A 21091-nucleotide genomic window follows, 5' to 3' on the forward strand; every position below is an offset into this window, starting at 1 on the left:
CCTAGCCCAAGCGCAGCTCTCCCAGCAGTCCAGCTCTCCCTCTGTAGGTTAAAGGAGTAGGCAGGACCGTGCCTCTCACAGGCATTGGTCTTTGTAAGGCTGTGAGCCCTCTGTTCTTCACAGGCTCACATGCCCTTTCCTTGAATGTACGCTTGGTGTCTCTGATGGTCCCTCACAGGGTAAGATTCCACATTGCAGCATAAATTCTGGTAAATCCCCTGAGGCCTGGCCAGGCCGATATCTCCCAGGGTCTGGCTGGGGCCAACACTAGAAGTCCCTCGGGGTCCCTGGCTCGAGCGCAAAACTCTGTGTGGTCTGTCTCCCCCGATGCAGGCCGAAGGAGAAGGCATGACCACTTCTCGTGCAGGCGTTGGTCTTTGTGAGGTCACAAGCCTGCTGTTCCTCACGGGCCCGCGCATGCTCTCATTTACTATGTCCGCTCGGTGCCTGTGGTAGTCCCCCCTCACCAGGGGTCAGTTGCACAGTACAGGGTCTTCAGGGCTACTCTGAGCGGGTGCTTCACTCCCGGCTCCTCTGGGCCGTGATGTAAACGTGACTCACTTTGCTCTTCTGCAGCAGCAGCACCATCTTAAGTGCCTTGGCCGCGGCAGAGATACTTCTCTTAGTCTCCCATTCACTTCGTTTCAGGGGTCACGTTCCTCCAATGTGGGTGAAGGGAAGGGTCGTTAACTTATGTGAAGACCCCTAGACCCAGCTCGGGAGGGAGAGCCATTTTGGCAGGATTAATTCTTTTGTAGCAACACAGGGTACCGGAGCTCAGCTTCTATGCATCTACCACCTTGCCCCGAAGGCCACACCCCCGATTTCCGCAGGGGAGTCGTCTTGGCAGGATTAATTCTCTCATGGCAATGCGGCCTGCCAGAGCTCAGTGTTTATGCAGCCACCGCCTTGCCCTGCTGATCACGCCCCCTGAGGGTTATTTTGGCAGGATTCATTGTCTTGTAACAACGCATCGTGCCGGTGTAGAGTTCATCGTCTACGCAGCCCCAGCCATGTACTGCAGGTCACGCCCCCGCGAGTCCTTTTATTAATGAATGGGCCACGTGGTTTACAATACCGTCTCCTGGGCAGCCAGTACCTGCTTCTCTTGAGGAGTATAATGAGGGCCTCCACGTATCTTTCGACCTACTTGAGAAATCCACATTTGAATTTGCCTATGCCTTTCTACTCCTGCACTCAGCAGCCTGTTAAATAAACTTCTATGTGTATAAATATACAATGTTCTTTTAAGCAAAATTAATTGTATTCATTTCTACAAAGTAGTGCAGGCTTTTAATAATTGTAATTTGTTTACATATATTGTAGGTGACGTAACAGTTGAAAGCAAGCATGGAAACATCACAATAGGTATGCATTTGCAAGTTTTCTACAGGGGTAGTATAAGTACCAACTTTAAAGGCAATGGATTTTGTGGATGTATTTTTGCTCTGGTAAAGCAGTGTATTTGTAGCTTTTTCTGTACCATATGTTTACACTTTCTGAAAACAGTTTATTTGTATCATTTTTTTCTGTATAATATGTTTACACTTTCAGAAAGCCACAATATAAATGTTCCTATAAGTGTGTACACAGAGTATGCAAGAGTTAGCCCAAAAATAAATGCTCAGATTCATGTAAGTAATGTTTGGTCACTTAAAGAGCAACCTCTTTTCCCGTCTTTGTTCGACATTAGGGATGTTTTTAATTTATCTTTTGTAGTGCTCTTTTTTCGATTGGAAACGAGTGCAGTCTTTCACAACTAGTTGTGTCTGCAGTGTAAAAATATAAGCGCTGGTGCCCAATATTTTTCATATGGGCCCACAAGCACTGTGTATTACTGAGCCAATCCAGCCGCGCATTATACAGACTCTGATTTTGCCCCATAGATGATCGCATCCTCCAGGCCTACTGTACCCGCAGGTTCCAGAAGCTCTGCGTGACCTGAGACAGTAAGAAAAAGCAAATCTGGAATCCATAATCATCCTGCAGGGCAAATGGGGATCTGGACTAATTTCTCCTCCAGCCTGCCTGTGCTTAGTGCACCAGTTCATCCCAATCCACCCCATCCAATTCAAGACATGCCTGATTTTGAAGTCCTTCTCCAGTAAAACTCGTGAAGACAAAGAGGTTCTGATTTACAGGTCCTTTGCTGTCAAAAGAATAAAACTCCATTAGGACTTCTCTTTTCCCATTTGGTAAATTTTTTTAATGGTAGTGATATTACTGGGCCTGTCTCAAATATCAGTAAATGCGTAAATGTTTGCTCCTGGCTCTGTAAGCTTTCCTGCTACTTCAGTTGCACTTACTCCAGCAGGTCTGCTTCTGCAGTCTCTCTCAGCTCTGGGTTCATAACACTGTCTTCTTCAGAGTATTTGAATCCTCCTGGCCTATCTCAGTCAGGCTCTTCATAGGCTTCTTCATCTCTTCCAAACAGTTTACAGACTAAGAAAAGGGTCCCAGTTCTCTCACTACTCACAGGGCTAAATTGACAGGGGTGGCTTTGTTCTTTTCTGATCAAAAGGAAGGGGCTAGTCAAATGCTAGTCTTCCCGTCAATGGGACGGGCATATTTTTACCTTTGACAGACAGGATCATTACACACTTCAAGACTGGAGTATTTCCCACGATATCTCCTGCCAGTATTACTATCCACAATTGGACAAATCCTAGTTCCCATCCAGGGAAGTAATCCTTATGCTAATCATTCACAAATTGTACATTGATTTTGTGATTTGTCGGCCCGTCACCCCTTCCCCTGTTTCCCCACCCCCTCAATCATTTGGTGTTTAGGCGTTAGTGCCTAAAAGTCCCCTAAATGGTCCTGACCAATCGTGTTCACACAAATCAGAACAAACTCCCAAGTCTTGGCGACAAGAAGGAATTGCTCTTCAGTAGGTGCAAGTCACCCTTGTACATCTTAAAGACTGCTTGAACACCGGACTCTTGTATTTTGATTGCTGGAGAGGGATGCAGACAATCAAAGTTGTTACCCGCACCTTGTGTCGCTAGACCAACAACAAGAAAGGTATTTACTGGATTTGACTTCATCCGAAAACCATGACGCTCCCACATGCCATTACAAGTGCTGAAAGTGTTCTGCGGAGTGCCAGTGGAGCACCAGGTGAGATAGTGAACACTGATGAGGAAAAGCCATGTCAAGGTTCTACCATTAGACAAAACAATTCACAGAGTATCAGATGGTGGGGCAGGTTGTCAGAATAGCAATAATAACCGAGAAGAAGCAAACTGCAAATTTGGCGTTGAGGCCCAGATAAAAGAAATTCATGTATATGTTGCTGGTTCCATAAGGCATGTCCTGGCGTAAACAAGCATTCAACATGGGTATTAAACTGGAGTGTTATTATTTGGAAGTCCGTGGGAAAGAACACTTCCCCTGGGAAGGTCCAGTTCATGCTGTGTTATATTTTAATTTGAGCCTCTAAATGACTTTTGAGGGTGGGGGTCCTAATTAAGGGAATAAATGAAATAAAATCTCTGACTACAGATCGTTGGATATGAGGTAGAGATAGATGAACAGGAAGGTTGAGATAGAAGAACAGGGACCCTGTTTTTTCAGGGTGCAAAATGATTTTTTGTCTGTTTTTTACAAATCAGAAAATTGAAGTACTTCTGCTTACTACCTTGGAGCTGCACTAACAAAGACCATTTCGGTGTAAACGGTTACCTTTACATTAAGACTGGCTAGTTTTGGCTGATTCCCGTCTGACTGCTTGATAATCTCTTTATGTGACTGTCTTCCTGCTGTATGAATACGAACTCTCAAAGAACATGAAAAATCTTTCCTGGTTCCCATTTAGAGCAATTGATTTATGTGCTGGAAATAAAAACGGTAACACTTTTCTTTTGCAAGATTTTCTTCGCCCTTTTGTAAAACGTCTTCCATCCACAGGCATCACGTTAGAACACTAAAGTGTTTTCAGCAATATGGCCTCCGATATTCAGATAACAAGCCCGGCATTAGAAGCCATTGACCCAGTTGCAGCAGGCAGAATAATGGAGGCATTAATCAGACCCTTAATTGTTGCTGGAGACAGCCTCGGCCTCTCAAGACTGACCTCTCTTCCTGGTTGAAGGTAGATAACCTTCTCCTTATAATGCCATAGCTGCGACATTGTGGAATTAGGTTAAGGAACCACTGTTGTCTCCTTGAAGGTTTAGGACCGTCAAAAAACACGGATCCTTATATCCGCATTCTAAGGGAGAAGCAGCTTCTTAACTCTGAAAGCCTTTTCAAAGCCATGCAAACAAAATAGACACGTTTAAGGGAAATAAAAAAAAAAGCAGTATTGTAATTTGTATCATAAGTTCGTAAAGTTTGTCTAGTTGATTCATTATTGAATTGACATTATGTCTGGACATTCTACTTGATTGCTTCAGTTTTTACTCTGTTACCAGTCTGGCAAGTCTCTTCCATGTTCTTGATCTGCACTGATCCTTTCTCCCTCATTTTGAATGCTCTCACTAGATACAAAGTCATTTGTCTTGTTACTCCTACTTCTTGATTTGCCACTAGACAGGCAGGTTTTTCATTATTATCGTTGGACTAAAACGAGGAGAGCATTTTCCACAATGTCTCAATAATTAAATGGCTGCCGGTGGTGCAGGGCAAAAGGAAGTGCCAGATTACTTCTGTTCCCCAAGTAAAACAGAGTATGCCACAGTGCCGCTTGTCCTTCATTTTTGATACAATTGTGTGGCCAGCCCACAGCATACACTACTCACATCTCTGCAGGACTGTGGAACTTTTTGTCCCTTTCATGCCAGGCTTTTCTGGTGCTTGGTTCAGGGTCTTCTTTCAAAAGGGCTTTGATACGTTATTATTTCTTGATAGGACACCTTGTTTTGGGAATTTTAACTTCTTAGGTTCCATTAGGAAAAAAGTTCTATAGGGAGCTGCAAACTGCGCCTGACAGTTTTTCACAGTAGATGCCAACAAGGCGTTCAGAGGTCACCAAACTACATTTATCAATGTATTGAATCCTGGCATGCTTCCTCATTCACAACCCTCATGGCACAGTCAGTTTCTTCGTGAGCTAAAGGGAACATCAGAGGAAGATAGAAAAGCTTGTTCAGAACGTCAGTTTTACTTTCCTCAGTTTCAAGGGGCACCGTGGCGGCCAAAAACTCTACCTCATAGAGTATTATAGATTACATCTTTCCTTTGCTTGTCAGTATGAATTGATTTGTGGGAGAACAACCTTTGCGCCCATTAAAAAATACTGACTGTGATGGTATTGTTTTTAAGCTGTGTTTGTCTGGAGAGAGTTGATATATGTATGCAAACAAATGAAAAAAGCTGTTGGATATTTTTAGAATTGTATTCCAGTACACACCTGTGAGCACTTTAGGAATTTAAAATGAAATTATCTAATGTGTAGTGGTAAGCATCCATTTCAATAGAGTCCACAGTTATTAAACGTGTGTTTTGTTATAATATAACTATTATGCATGTTGTATGTTCAGTTGTACTTTCCATTGCTGTGCACAGTTTGGAAATCTACCCTCTTATCTGCTTCATGGGTTTCCATCCTGTAGACTCATCTGATGGTTCTTTGAAAGCCTGTACACACCAAGGAGCAATTGATGCCTATGTATCCCAGTTGGGAAAGGTTGATCTAAAATCACAGGAAGGTAGGATATATGGAATTTCAGAAATAGTATATAATGTCGAGAATGAGTGCATGTCGACCATAGCAAGAGTTGGATAATCTGTCAAATTACTTAATGCATAATATTACACTGTTCTTCCGCTGTAAACTATACTTACCACTAACTTAAAAAAAAATATTTATTTTATTTGTTTATTAATATTACTCTCCCAACATTTCTTTACTGTTAACAGGCATATATTTTCATTAATTAAAACGATGCTTAGATATCAAATGTCAAGTATTAAGATGATAAATACATTTCTAACTGATTGTGATGAGCCCTATGTCTAATTGAACACTTAACTATGCAAGAATGACAAGCCCGATGCTCTTGGCGATTGAAATGGCAACCCTTATGTCCTTGTAATGAATATGAATAACGAGTGTCAGCAGTAAACACGAACTGTTTCCTGGTGACAATTAAGGGGAGAGTCTGCTATTCAGGTTCAATGCAGGGGATCTCCGTTCCTGGGATAACATAAGTCCTTTGTGAATGCGTAATGAGGTATCTCAGATGTTGCAGGTACTTTATTATGGGCTCTGGCCACATTATAGTGGACCACATAGTGAAGTTCCATTGTTTCCATAAATCTACTTGTGGTCAAATGTGACTGGGCTAATGCTGAGTGAGAGAAAGGGACACAATTTCAAGGGGGCATTAAGTCATAATTTCTAATATATGTAAGGGCTAAACATAATTTGGCCCATCCCCTAGCTGGTGGATATTTATAAAGGTCATAGGCCTGTTATCTATGCAAAGCTGTGCTTTCACCTAGCTGTTAAGGGTGCCTCCCATTGTTAATATGTGGGCCTGCTGGTGATTTCCACTGCATGTGAATGCACGTTTTGCCAAGATCATTACCATTTCTGCTAATTTAGTGCCTGCTTTCACTCGTTTGGGTTGGGTTTCCAGTCCAAGAAAGCATTCCTCTTGGGTATGTTAGTATTCCATGCTGGTAACTGTCTTTATGACATCTTGGATTGTGTGACAGAACTGGATGATTATGGAGCAACCCCCCATTGTATGATGATAGCCTTCTTTAACATTGTGGCACCGGGGACAGCATTCTATTGCCATCGTAAGGCCAAACTGCTCCCATCTTGTTGCTACCGGTCTTCCTCCGTTTGAGTGTTTGCACACTAATTAAAGAGAGTAATACATTAGGGGCTTAAAAGCTAGTGTCAGGCTTTCAGTCAAGGGTCCACCAGTGACAGTGCTGTGCTACTCTCAGCAGTCTGGAAAGGTCCTCATTTAGTTTATAGGGCTGCAGGACCAATTCAGCCAGTCGGTCTAATTTAGTGGATGTAGTAGCACTACCAAGTTCACTTCAATTAAATTGAGCCAGCCATCTCCAGAGCTATTAGGTTTGTACCAATAAGTATTAAAATTTGAAATCCTAGATTCTCTATTCCAAATCAGATCTGATAATATGCCATATGCCTCTTTAAAGCGTGTCTTAAGTAAAACAGAAGGTACATTTGTGTAAAGACAAAGGAGTTGAGGGAACATTACCATTTCGGTCAGCACTATCCGATAAGGAGAGAAGGCCAAAATGTGATTTGGGTGCAAAGGGACCTCACTGTTTGTCCTAAATTCCCTTTCACCATATCTATTTCTGTGTGATAAATCTGCACCCCCGGATATTTAAATGTGAAGGAGTCCTATCTTGAAAGGGTTCTACAGAAGTATCCCATAATTGTAGGGTTCTGGGTTGTAATAAAAATGTCAGTTTTGTCTCAATTTGCCTTTAAGCCAGAGACTTCACCAAAGGTCTCAATTTTACTAATGGCCGACACAATATTGGTCTCTGTCTCCCTCGGATAGAAAAAGAGGTTGTTGGCATAAAGTGCAATTGTGCCATTCGCTATGCAATTGGGAATGTCCCATTCTTGAATCACTGTTTTCAAATGTGTCACAAAGGATTCTAATAATAAGGCAAATAAGAGGGGAGAGATGGGGCAACCTTTCCTAGTACCTCAACATACTTGATATTGGTCTATCAACTGGCCAGTGCATTCTTGCGCCATTGAGAGCTGGAAAAGAATCTTAATCCATTTTGTGGTAGCCCTCACCCAAACCAAACCATTTGAAGGCCATATGTAGGAACCTCCAGTTAGGGTAATCAAAAGCCTTTTCCGTGTCAACAGACAGATTACTTGAGGTTGGCCACTCTGGCGGGGTGGATTAAGCTATCCATAACAACTGTCTTATGTTCTGGGTTGTGTGTCACCCTAGTACTAAGACGTTTTGGTCGAGATATACCAAGTATGTTATATATGGAAACAGTCTGTTGGCTGAAACGTTCCCCAGTATTTCATAGTCTACATTGAATATTGAAAAGGGCCAATATGATTGTAGTTCTACGGGTGGTTTCCCAGACTTCAGGAGAGCTGTTACAAGTCCCTCTCGGGTGGGAGTAGCATCTGTTTGAAAGCTTTGTTATAGAGCTCAACCAAATTGGGAGCTGTTGGTTGGGCGTTGAATGTCCTTACCCCTACAGATGTCTGTATGAAATGTCCACCCAGTGTCACATTAGAATCTTCCGAGATAGGTGCATGAGAGTCGTTTGAAGCCTCGTTTTCTGCAAATACTGAAGATCAGTAAACTCAATCGATGCATAGAAAGCAGGGTCCTCTAGCGCATCACACTGAAGTTTTCACGTTGGTAGTGGTGTTGTGTGTTGTCCCCAAATAATGTGTTTCAGCAATGGATTGTGATCTGCTTCAGTTAGACCTAGATCTTTGCTGTTTCTACTTCTGGCAATAGGGTAGAGTGGCTCACTTATCAATCCAATCTTGAACATGGACATCGTGGACTGCTGAGTAATAGGAATACTCTTTTGTTAGTAGGTATTTATGATACCAATTATCTTTAAAGAACAGTTTTGGAGCCAGTCCTGAAGGGCCTTTAATCATGGTATGTGACAGAGCGCTTGGTAGTGGTGTGTGAGAGTGAGCTAGAAGTATATCAACTATCCCACTGAAGTTTTCTCTGATAATGGTGGGCTATCCAGCCATGATGCTAGAAGTGGGGCTTGGGAGTGACACACTACAGCGATTTGCCACTCTGTCTGGATTGCGCATGAACTGGGCGAAGTCGTGCTTATTTCCCTTTACACCAGGCCCACTGGACATGGGTCTTACGTTCTGGGCAACCCAGGATGTTTTGATACCTGGGTGTCAACATATGCCATTCTATGGAGGTTTTGCACCACGGGAATCTCAAGTGTGCTGTTACATCCATCCATGCTCAAATGGGCTTTTGGCAAACACTGCCGCTATCGGCAGAGTGGCTCTTAAGAAAATGGTGGTCCTCCCACAGATGTTATATGACTTCTTCAATTTACCTCTGGACATCCCAGCCAAGTTCTTTAGGGAATTTAACCTAGGTTTAGGGAATTCATTAGGAACAAGGTTCGCTGTAGAGTGGCGCTGACAAAATTGTATTCGCTGCTCAACCAGGGTGGCCTAGCACTGCCGAATCTGGAGCAATATTATTTAGCCTCCCAACTGCATTGGGTTGCTAGGTGGCTCTCCGTATTGTATTTGTCAGACACTGCCATGGCCCTGCGGTCCTGGACGCTGCTTAACGTGTCTCATTTGTTTGACCCAGTCATATGCATGGGGACGCAGGTCTCTCTGCTGCTGGCCATTGTGCACCGCTGCTACCACAGGAGACTTCACATCACATGTATGACGGTTCTGTATGCGCCAGCATTGGCCTTATTGGGCACACCTACAAATGCTCAGCTCACATCAGCGGCAGAGCTGGGAACCTGGCATGCTGTTGGAATACACATGCTGGGAGATCTGTATATTGAAGGCACGCTAACCCCATTTGCTGTACTAGCAGAGGACTCTGGCTTGTCGCCAGGACAGTTTCTTCTGTACAATTTCTTGATGACAACAGTGTCTCCGCGCTGGGAGGGACCTCTCTATCGCACAACCAACGCATTTGATAGTACAATATCTGCCGGTCATGGGGCCCTGTAGGTATTTGGTGCATTGGTTTGCCAGCTCGCTTCGAACTCACACTGCTCCCACATTCGCTGCCCTATGGGCCAGTTGGAAGGGCAACTTGGCCTGACCCTGCACAGACAAAGAATGGGATGCAGTCTTGAAGGGCCCTACTAACATACCATGCAATGTGTGATTTCACCTCGTCCAGTTCTATACATTACAGAGAGCCTATCTTACTCCAGCCAAGATCAATCAGTACTTTCATTGCACTGATGCAGCTTGTCCTCGGTGTGCACTGGTAGTGGCGGATCTACTTCACATGTTGTGGTCCTGCTCTTGCTTGCGCTCCTACTGACCCGATGTATCAATGCAGCTATCTGCTTTCAAGGCACACCTGTCACTGCACGCATAGGAAGCATGTATTTTAAGCCTATTCCCTAGAGCTAAAAAGCAAAAAGCGACCACGAGGTTCCTGGACTTAGGCCTCTTGACATCCAAGCACTTTATCACCCGACAATGGAATTATCCGGAGCACCCCCTCGCTCGGACCATGGATGAGGTTATTTGTGGTGTGGGTGGAGGCGGAAGTGGGTGCATTGTGGAAGGATGATAACCTGGGGTTGCACAAATATCCTCTTGCTTCTGTCTGGTATGAGATGCTGTCTGAACTCCGAGCGCTGGACACCTTGGATCCATGAATCACACAGGGGTGTAGCAGTGGTTTGGTTGTGTGCCCGCACTCTGTCAGTGCCCTTGCCATCTGGTCTCCCTCTTTGACATGGTCTAGATGAAGCATACTTGGTCTGGGTTTGTTGCTGTACAATTGGAGGTCTGGTTGGATGAAGCTGGTGAGGGCTCTGGGGAGGGAGGTGGACACCTGGGAATTATGGAAGCGGACTCCAGTTGTGGTTGTTGTTTTGTTAATTGTATTATTACATGCCATGACAATGCTGAATCTTTATCTTGTTCAACAAGGAAGTAAAGACAACTGCTCACTAATGGGTTGCTTTGGAAATTGACCGTCCTACACCACTGCAGACCCGGGAGATTGGAGGCATATGTACACTCTCAGTGTCAATATGTTGTTTTTATTTGCTCCGTTTTTAATCCTGTTGTTAACTGCTGCATGAAACTTTGCAGTAGTACATGCTTGGACTGCATCGAATGTATCCAGGGATGCGTCCCTGATTCTTCCCTATTGCAGTTAATATGTACTGATTGTAAATGTATAAAATCTGAAACTGAATAAAAAGATTCAAGCAAAAAATAGAAGTTGGGCTAGGGAGGAGTAAAAATGTGATTGTCCCATATTGGGAGTGTATATACTGCTGATCAGCAGTGGTTTGCCATCTAGTTTTCCCTCTATTTAGACGTATCTCTGGTTGCTGTCCATGAGTTGGTTGTAGATTTCAAACAGGACCCCTGGCAGACCCAAATAAGCATAACCCATCATACAGTGAATATGCAGTGGATATCACATGCCCCTCCATTTGATTTGAAGTTTTTTACCCTCCCTATCTTCTGAACCATGGCAGTGTGTGTGTCCCCTGCAACGTAAAAATGAGTGTACCTAGCATCGCTTAGTGGCAGTGGACATACTCCAAACATTCCACGTAAAGATCTTATGTGTTCATCTCCATCCTTCTGTCCAATGTGCAGGTTGTTCTGCTCCAGGAAGTGCCTCCCAATGGGATAAGTACCCGGGATGTGACTTAGGAAGAGCTCACTCTCTCGTTGCTATTCCGTGAATGGTTAGACCCCAACTTTCCCCTACCTCGGTCCTGATCAGTCCGCTGAGTTGTCCATCTAGGTCATAGATGAGGGACCATCCAGGAGAGTGCTAAGGGAGTCTGCTAAATCATATCCACCATGTTCCACAGCCTAAGCAAGTCCCTCCTTACCACACTGTTAATTCAGCAAAGAAAAGTACTGTATGTAGTGTACCAAATAGATAGTTTTGCAGACACCTGATATTGTAGTGAAGGGTGGTGGTTGGTAGTAATAATTATTTAAACTAGAGACTTGCATATTATTTAGCTGCCACTGGATTCTTACTAATGATCTGACATATTCAGCTTTTGTTTTTAAGTGTATGCATCATTATTAGTTCTAAAATACAGAGTAAAATAAAATCATGACTCAATCAAAGTACGACATGACAAGAGTTTTCCAGGCAATGCCATAAACAACATACCCCGCTCAAAAATGTATACCTATCACCGGAGGTGCATTTCCTTAATGCTTTTCAAGACCCACCCTATATTGACCAGTTGCATGTCCCATAAATGAAGATTATGGAATTTCCTTTGAGTTTAATCAACTTTCTCATTGAAACATCATTGATTTTGAATACGTTTTTGGCCTCTTTTTATAAAATGTCAAAAATCTGGAGTTTTAGTTAGGCATAATTTCTTGCAAACCTGACTGCAGCTTTTGCAACAGGCACATCAGTATCTATTGAGGTCTGTAACGAGAGAAAAGTTAGTCTTCACCACATATAACCAGGTATGCTTGAAATTGAATGAATATGGAGAGGCCCTTTTTCAAACAACCCGGAGATACTCAGACTCAAGCTGGGCCACAATGGGGTGTCACAGGGAGGAGTAGAGGTGATGGGGCGACACCCGGATGTCACTGTTCTGTGTAGCGACTGAACACCAACCAAGAGGCCTCAGTGTGGGATAAGAGGCAGTGTAGACCAATCAGGGGTACTAGAGCAACTGGTAGTCTATGCATCATCAGGAAGCACTGCCAGCAGTCTTTACTTCCACTGCGATGTGGACACCGTGGGGATCAAGGTGAGTTAGTGGACATTAGTGAAAAATGAAATAATCTAACAAGATTATTGATAAAAACACTCATTATGTACGAGTTGATTTACACCACAGCTGTCTCAAATGCTGTCCTTTGGCCCCTTGCGAAGTACCTACCTCATGTGTTGCTGATTTCTCGGGTTAGTATGGCATCATTGTTATTTCTAAAATACAGAGTAAAATAAAATCATGACTCTGGAGAATATATAGAATGATAAATGGGTTGGTATTAACAAACAGCCTCTTTAGTGTAACAAACGCATATTATAAGTGACACTTGAGAGGTATCTTTTTTGATAGTCTTGTGCTTTTAGTTTCATACTTGTGTATGTTCCGCCATCTTGTGATAGGTTGCGATTTTCTTTTTTCTCTGCTGTGAGTAACAAGGGCCATATTTTTTAAAGTGCCGTAGGGTGGCAAATCTAATAGTAATGGGGGAGATTATAAATCGGACACCTAACGATCAACAAACTACACTATATAATTAGGTTATGTGATACCCATAAATCACTGTATCTTTACAAGGTTCAGTCTATGAGCAGAAACAATAGAATTGTATGGTTTTCTGCTTTTTAGCAACAGGCAGACCAGTCTAGCCATTCATTTGGAACCTTGCACACCCCAAGCCTGGCACACCCCAGAAACCTACAGAAGGGGGAACAAGAGGGAGGCACATACCCAGATCACATGCCTGCAGCAAGGCTCGTACGTGACCCATGCAAAAGCATACTACACTGTAGAAAGTGGGTAGAGAACACGTACATTCAGTGTCTGATACTAGAAGACCGTTGAGAAGGAACTGTCACCTGATACAATCTATTTAAAGATAGCCGACGTATTGGGGATAATAGATTAAAACATGATGGTATTATTTATTTGAGATGGCTTGTAATTTCTGTATGTTTCTGAAATGCAAGTAATAAGGAACCATGATCTATAACACGTTTGAAAATTAAAAAAAATGCTTAAACAGATGTGTGCGCCCGAAAGGCACTTTTGTGACTCCTTTGGTGATGCAGATCGCACAGCTTACATGTAGCTCTGGCTTAATCTCAAGGAGGCTCACCCACATTTGCATGGGTGTATGACCCATGTAAATGCCGAGACCCTTTGCCACTGTGCCAGCACTGTATTATAGAAGTGGTCACAGAGGCGAAGGAGCTGACAGGGCACGCACTTATTGCATGACACAAAGTAGTGGCTCACAATATGTGCGGTCTCTTGGACCCCTTCCACCACCCTCAACTACCCCACTACTGATTGCATCTGCCTGTAAGATGTTGCTGCATGTAATAAGAAAGATGGACTCTGCTTTAAATAACCACCTGAGTTTCACTAGTGCAGGCTCTGAGTTTGTGGCTGTCCTGAGACAACAGGTTCATTGTGACAGGGTGCACTGACCTGTCTGTGCCTGACACACCCAGTTAAAGGGGCTCCATTTCACAGACCCGAGCATTGCACCATTTCTGTGATATAGTCCCAAGTGCTGTGACTGACTAATTCAGGCATCTGTGAAATAAAATTTCCCATGCCCGTATAGATCTGGCAGTATGTTTTCAGTGCAGATTTAATGCATCATGTTAAGTATGGGTTTCTTATGATTTGTTGTAACTATTGTGCAGTGGAGATAGTTCAGCTGGATCTGCATCAAGTCGGAGGATATAGCGATTTCACAGGTAGCCATGTGGGCGAGTCACCAGTCTATGTCCTCTAGAGGGCTGACTCAGGCCTCCCACTTCTTCCTCAAAGAGGGAAAGACGTTGGTGACATTGTTGATCATGGCACGATATTTGCGGTGTCTCCCACCTCTCTGTAGCTTGTCCATCGGCATCTGGGCCTCCGACAAGTTATATTCAGGGAGTGTTTCAAGACAATATTTGTGTATAGCTAAAGTGTGTCTGAGTTGCTAGTATTTATGAAACTGTCTCTAAGCTAGGGCATAGTGTGCCTGGAGGTCTTAGAAAGAGCTAATGTGGTTCCCCTGCCAAATATCACACAAGGTCATAATGCCAATTTTGTCCCATGCCTGGAAGCTCTGGATGCTGGTGGTTTGTTGGAGGTGCTGACCCCTCCACAGCTAAGTCTGTTGGATGAGCATGTTGTGCCAACCCATTGAATGCAGCGCCACATGCCATGTCTGGAATAGATAACCTGTTACGTTGGAGAGATGTTTAGAGAGTGGATCCCTGTAGAGCAGTCCCATGAATTTGTCAAGGTTTAATAAGCCTAATTGGGCTTGTTATGCAGAGTCGTCCCAACCTCCGGTCAGCCTTTCGTTGACCACCAGTAATTGCGTCACTTGGTAGCACAATTGGAGGTCCACTATTGCTATACTACCATCATAAACCAATAGCATTTGGACTAGGCACTATGAGGGAGGTGGTTATCCTACAGGGAGGTGCGAACCATGGAGGAGAGGTCCCTAAACCATCAGTTTGGGATCTACAGCTGTAAATTCTGTAGGGTGTAGAAGTATCGTGGGAGGATTGTCATTTTAAAAAGGGCCACACAGCCTATTCAATTAAGTGGTAGAGCAACCCAGTGTTGACGGGCCTATCCGGGGATGAGAGGTGTCATGTTGGAGCTTCCAGGTCAACTTGGGGTATAAGTGAGATGTAGTTTCCCAAGTATTTAAAACTCTGTCACTTCAACGGTCTAGGGGTTTGCCGTTGTATTGTCTCACTGTGGCCATGAATTGGTACTAGCAGGGATTTGTTTGTGTTTACCTTAAATTCTGAGGCCCCTTCATACATCTCAAGGAGGTGGAGACAGTGCGTTCCGTCAGGTGTGGTTTGGCCAAGTAAAGAAGGAAGTCATCTGCATAAAGTCTAATCCTTTTCTCAGTGGTGCCCTTCCATCCCCATCCAAGTAGTTGGGCGTCACATCGCACTAAGCGAGCAAGGTGTTTAGTGTCCAGGACGAACAGGAGAAGGAATATAGGGGCTCTCTGTTGGATCCCCCTGCAGATTTAGGAAGGTCGTTGATCAACACCAGACACCTTGGCTGCAAATATAGTAGGTCAGTATATCAACATATATAAGAGCTTGGTACATTTTGATAAGCACTTCCCTCCAAACCCCTTGACCCCCTTGAAGCTCCTGTTGATATAGTTGAAAGCGTTTCCAAAGTCAAAAAGTATAAGCGTGCATGTGTCACTGCGACTTGTAGTCGGCGTATACAGCGCTAGATACTATGGTTTGGCATGAATCTGCATTGATCAGGGTGGAGCAAGCTAGATACAACATGTTTAAGTCTAGTTGCAATCTTAACGTCCATATTAATGAGGGATATGGATCTGTATGAGCGGCAGGGTGGCGAGGGTTGATCAGCCTTCGTGAGCACCATAGTTTCTCCAGTTAAAAGCAGCTGGTCCAGGGCACTTCCGTATATAAACTGAGGAGGTGCAGGGACAGGATATCTTGGAATTTGCAGTAGTTTTTCCAAGGGATGTCTTCCTGGCAAGAAGCCAGGATATGGCCTGGTGGATTTCCTCCATGGGATAAGCTCTTCCAGATCCGCTCACTTCACCATGATGCAAGACTGGTGTGTCCGCCAGGCTTGGACCGTTCTTACCAGGTGTGAGGCCGGTCCGCGTACAGGGTCGGCTAACATGCAGCAAATGTTGCTATTTCAACAAAATTAAAACGCATGGAACCTGCTGGGTCTAGGATTTCTGGGATTATTTTAGTGGCCATGTCTCTAGTGGCCATACAGTTAACGAGTTTACTGGATTTGTCTACGCTATCATACTCTTGCTGAGTGGATGGTGTCCAGCATTGTTGGGCCTCCTCCTGGGTAGTTTGTCTAAGTAGACCTATATAGTGCAAGTTGGCGCCTCATGGTCACAGAGGGGTTGGTTGCATACTGGCCATAGAGTGGCCATACAAACCTCCAGGTCTGTCACTGTTCACCTCTGGTCCTTTTCAGTTTGTCATAATCTGTGCCTTGGCAACCCCACGCATGGTGGCTTTGCTTGCTGCCCAAAGCCTAATCACGCAGACCACTCTCCCCATGTTAACATCAAAGTATGCCTGAAGTTCGGTGGAAAGGACATCTGTGCAGTGCTTGGCCTGGATCAACCAGGCACAGAGGCACTACTTTGAGTGTGTTGCGTTTGGCTAACTGTCAAAACGAATTTCAGTAGGTGAGTGGTCTGAGATACCTATGCAGAGAATCTCCACTTGAGTGCCCCGCAGCTCATCACTTGCAGGGACTAAGAGGAGGTCTGTGTGTCAGAGGAGCCAGATTCTCCATATATTGCATAAGCCCAAGGAGTCCAGCCACCCTTTGAATTGTTTAGCCCTCGCTAGGCAGTGCGGTGTGTGAGTTCCCTTGGTATCCATGTCAGGGTTCAGTGTTGCATTAAAGTCCTCTCCTATAATAGTTGTGCCTTTAGAAATGGCTGTAAGTGTCTCTGTATGTGCTGCAAATGTTTGGGCCAGCAGAAGAGGAGGTATGTATTCACTCATGATGTTGTATGGATGCCCTTCAAGAACACCCTCTACCTCCACATATCAACCCAGAAGATGTGTAACTGTGCCAATAACTGTGAGAGAGGAGAAAGGATTTTTGTGATAGTATGGCCACAGCCCTACATCGCCTGGTGAAACCACAGTGGTAGACTCTATCATAGCCAAATTGTTTCAGGAAGGGGCAGTTCAAACCCAGAAGGTGTGTCTCCTCTAGGATGAGAATGGACGGGTGAAGACATTTAGCATAACGAAGGACTGTTGCTGTATTAATTCGGTCTATGGTTCCGCTTAAATTCCAAGTCAGGGAAGTATGAACTGTCAGGGGTTTGTAGTTGTCCTAGTGTAAGGTGCCATCTCAGCAGGGGGTGACCAGTGGTGGTGAAGAGAGTCCAAAAGGTTCCACAGGGACCAGTCATGGTTTAGACAGTGCAATGAGCAGCATATTGGTGAGACAAATCATAACAAAACACCAAATTAACAATATTCCTTACACCCCCAGAACGCTCCCCCTTACGTCCTCCCCCGAAGCACCTTTTGTCCACAAACTCCCCAAATCAAACATGAAAACCAATATAGAAGGTTTGCAGGTTGCTAACTGTGGCCTTCCTGCAATGAACAGATTGATTATAGGCATTCCTGGCATTGTATGGCTGCTATGAGCTAAATGTAGTCACGGTGCACTGCTTTCTTGATCCTCTGTGTTTTCGATCATGGATTCATCAATATAGGCGAATCCTCCCTCAGCATTTATTTGGGCCCCCTGGGACTGAAAGCACCTGGGTCGTTGTGTGCTCGAGGAGTCTGGAGAGCCCATGGAGTAGCTACGTGTCCTGCGAAATCTGGTACACTGTTGTTGCTTGGGTTGCGAGGCTTGGAGTCGTGCAGAAGCTCTTGACCTCAGGGAGGCCCCAGGATCTGCACCAAGATACTGCCGAGATGGTCTTTCAGGTGCTAATTCCTGTGCCACCTCCACAGTGTCAAAGAAGTGTGAGCAGCCTTCAAGGATTACTTTAAGTTTTGCAGGCAAATGATCATGTATTGAAGGTTTGAGGGCCTTAAGTTTCTGTTAATCCTTATCTGAGGACCTCCGTTGCCTTTGCATTTCCCGTGTGTAGTCTGTGAATATCCTTATTTGGGATGATTTCAATGTTGGCGCCTCGGTCCTGTAGGTCTCTGGAAGGATGGGGGTGTCTGTCATAATTGTGGGTCCTGGTAATTAGTGGTCACAGAGGAGGGTGTTGAGCCACTGATCTGTGTGCCCTTAGAATTATGAACTATTGTGAGAGGGAATCTTACGGTAGCCACAATAGCAGCCAGTTGTTTTTAAAAATAAATAAATAAAAAAGCTAGCGGATCGGAGGGCTTGGACCCCTCTGAGAATCCAACAAGCCGTAGATTGTTGCGCCTCAACCTGTTTGCTGCATCTCTGGCACGCTTTTAGAGTGTGACAGTGAGGGATAACACCTTGACCATGTTGGTCTTGAGAGAGGTGACATCATCTTCCCCAGTTGAGGTTCTGTTCTCAGTTTCAGTAACTGAGTAATATTCCAAAGATACTGGTGGAATAGTGACATGTCTACTTTAACTTCCCCAATCTTGGTTTTGAGCACATTTTGAAATGCTTAAATGGCTTGTAATTTGGTGTTGAGGTTCCTGGATTCAGTTGAGCACTGAGTCGTTAGGGTGGATCCCTGATGCCCATTGCCTGCCCTCGGAGCCAAGGTCCATTTTGTCCATTTTAGGTTGGGGGTTCGCTGCTGGTCCTTTCTTTTCCCATGATTTATTACAAGTAGTCGAAGGGAGTTTATCGGTAGGCTGAGGCCTCGAGAAGTCAAGTAGGACACCTTCGCTAGTCCCGCTTAACGCTGAGGGAGGAGGGCAGCATGAGCATTCAATATTGTCTTGTTAGAATTGGGCTGGGGGAAGTAGGGCCATTTGTTCAAGCAGAGGGTCACCAGGCCCCCAGGAGTCGAATAGATGTGAGTCACTGAGTCAGTATCCCTCTGCGGTCGAGGCCTCAGCCACATCAAGAGGGCTCTCCCGCCATTCCAGGTGTGGACATCGGTAGGCCAGGTTGAGGGTAGCCCCCTGCTCAACCGTGCCTCTACGGTAATGTCCAGTCACCTCCAGGCAGGCAGCAGCTTCACCCCACTGAGTGAGGACTGAACCCCGGCTCTCCAACACTGGCAGGCACTGCAGTCAAGGTCGTCTGAGGTTTGTTTTCACCCACCCTTCTCCAAAACACCCCAGTAGCCTCACAGCATCAGCCCCTGCATCAGGGGGTGATCCAAATATCCGTCCCGAGTGACACACCCAAGTCGCATTTCATGTAGGTGGAGGTTAAGGGATCTCAGATCGCTGGGAGCATTGCAGGCCCAATGGTCCGTCACCTCACTTTGGCCAGCACCCTAGTCAACGTGACTCAACTGCTCTTGTCTGCTCAGTTTGAGCCCCATGTTAGGCTGTCACCCATCACAAATCTGTTTCGCTCCTCACCTCGGTCCTCATGGCGGCGGTGGACTGTTCCAGGCCCAAATCACCACTCCTAGCCATGTGTGGGCATGCAGCGGATGCCGGTGTAGGCCTCAGCTCCCCAGGAGTGCTACACTGATCATCGACTCTCAGGCCGCACTTCATCAAGGGCAGTCAGAAGCCAACATGGAAGAGCCACCGTCCCCACTATAGACATCGCTCTGCCACAGCTGTCTCACCCCTGTGAGGCTCTGCCATCATTGGAGGGCCGAGCCGCGCACTCATGGTCTGTGATGCCGCCAGGCTGATCAGAACTCGGCCAAATCCCCTGCCATCGACTCAGCAGCAGCCCATGTGCCATCCAGCCGACTCCAACTCCCCACACGGACCCTCCAAGACTAGGGAAACGTGGAGCAGGCTGAATGCTAGAGGAGAGCAGGCCTGGCCCGGCACTGCACTCTAAGGGTGTACACCGTTCTGTTTGGGGTAGCCATGCCCCCACAATTTTATCTTAAAGTGTCGAATAGCAAATAATATTCATTGCTCCAAATCATATCTCCATGTCCACCAGAATGTCCAGAACGTTAACTCTACAATGGCGTAATACTTCTACACTTCAGTGGCAAAAAGAAGGTATTCTGCTCTGGCATCGCAACTTAGGCAAGATGAATTATTACTTACTGGCAGTCTGCTTTACTCAAATTCTTGTCATAGTCCTGACTAATGTAGTGAACACGTTCCATAGACCGTTCTGTAGAGCTTACCACTTAATTGTACTATCACAAACAAACACTAAAAGTATTAGGAAGTATTAATTTGTTTTTGAACTCCCCACCCCCATTTATGGGCTTAACATCCTTAATGCTGTGACGTGATGTTCATGTTCTCCCCACTACCTTTGTAGTGTAGTGAACATGAACATCATGTCCTTGCACCATATTCATTCCCTTTTTTATGCCCCACTTCAGGCTGCAAAAGAAGTGCTTTACTTGTAGCCCAAGATGCATTTTCAGTTTCATGGATCTGCTGGGATCACTTACACCAAAAGCAGCCGGAGCCTAAAGGCTTTAACTGCTTTCAGTTTTATTGGGGCACAGTTCAGTTCCCTAAGCACTGATGTGACCTGGAGAAGCACCCCTGGAAAATTGGGTTATTCCTCTTTCCAGTGGTACTGCTTGCTAGCAATTTCCTGCTCATAGATTATCACAGGAAGGCAATTCCTGAACAGCAATCCACTCCAATAGAATCCAGAAAAGAGAATCATGAGGGGAGCAGCCCCTAGGCGTAGGCTAATGCTCTCACCACCACTCGGGCCAGCATAGTATTTCTGCCCCGGGGGAAAATAGATCAAGGGATTTATTCCCAGTTTGCTTTCTGAGTGGGCAGAAAGCCCACTAGACACTAGTGTAATGGTATTTTAAAAATAAAAAGTAAAAACTAATGGATTAAGAGAAGGTCTGTTTGGCATGGGGCGTACCTCCACATCTGTGTCGTAGACAGTCTTTCTGCCCCTCGTGTGGGGCAGATTGTAGTATTTGTCCTCCATCTGCCTTCCCCTGGAGTCATAAAGCCCACAAGACCATTGGGAAATGGTGTGAAAAAATATGGGGTGGAAGCTGGCCTATCTGCGAATTTGGGCTGCCCCTAACCCTCTTGGGGGTTAGCAAAAAAGTAATAAAAGAAAAACTCTTTGAATGCAGTGG

At 45.0% G+C, this 21091-nt stretch overlaps 1 protein-coding gene across 1 annotated transcript in view; it reads left to right on the top strand.

Moving 5' to 3' along the window:
• The window catches only part of FAM185A (family with sequence similarity 185 member A), a 97423-nt gene that overhangs the window by 33327 nt on the left and 43005 nt on the right, over positions 1–21091 (top strand). Inside the window, exons 5-6 of the mRNA XM_069229682.1 lie at positions 1327–1368; positions 5556–5651. Coding sequence (XP_069085783.1) covers positions 1327–1368; positions 5556–5651 — 138 coding nt within the window. The remainder of the gene's footprint in view (positions 1–1326; positions 1369–5555; positions 5652–21091) is intronic.

The sequence above is a fragment of the Pleurodeles waltl genome, chromosome 4_1, assembly GCF_031143425.1.
Source record: "Pleurodeles waltl isolate 20211129_DDA chromosome 4_1, aPleWal1.hap1.20221129, whole genome shotgun sequence".
Lineage (NCBI taxonomy): Eukaryota > Metazoa > Chordata > Amphibia > Caudata > Salamandridae > Pleurodeles > Pleurodeles waltl.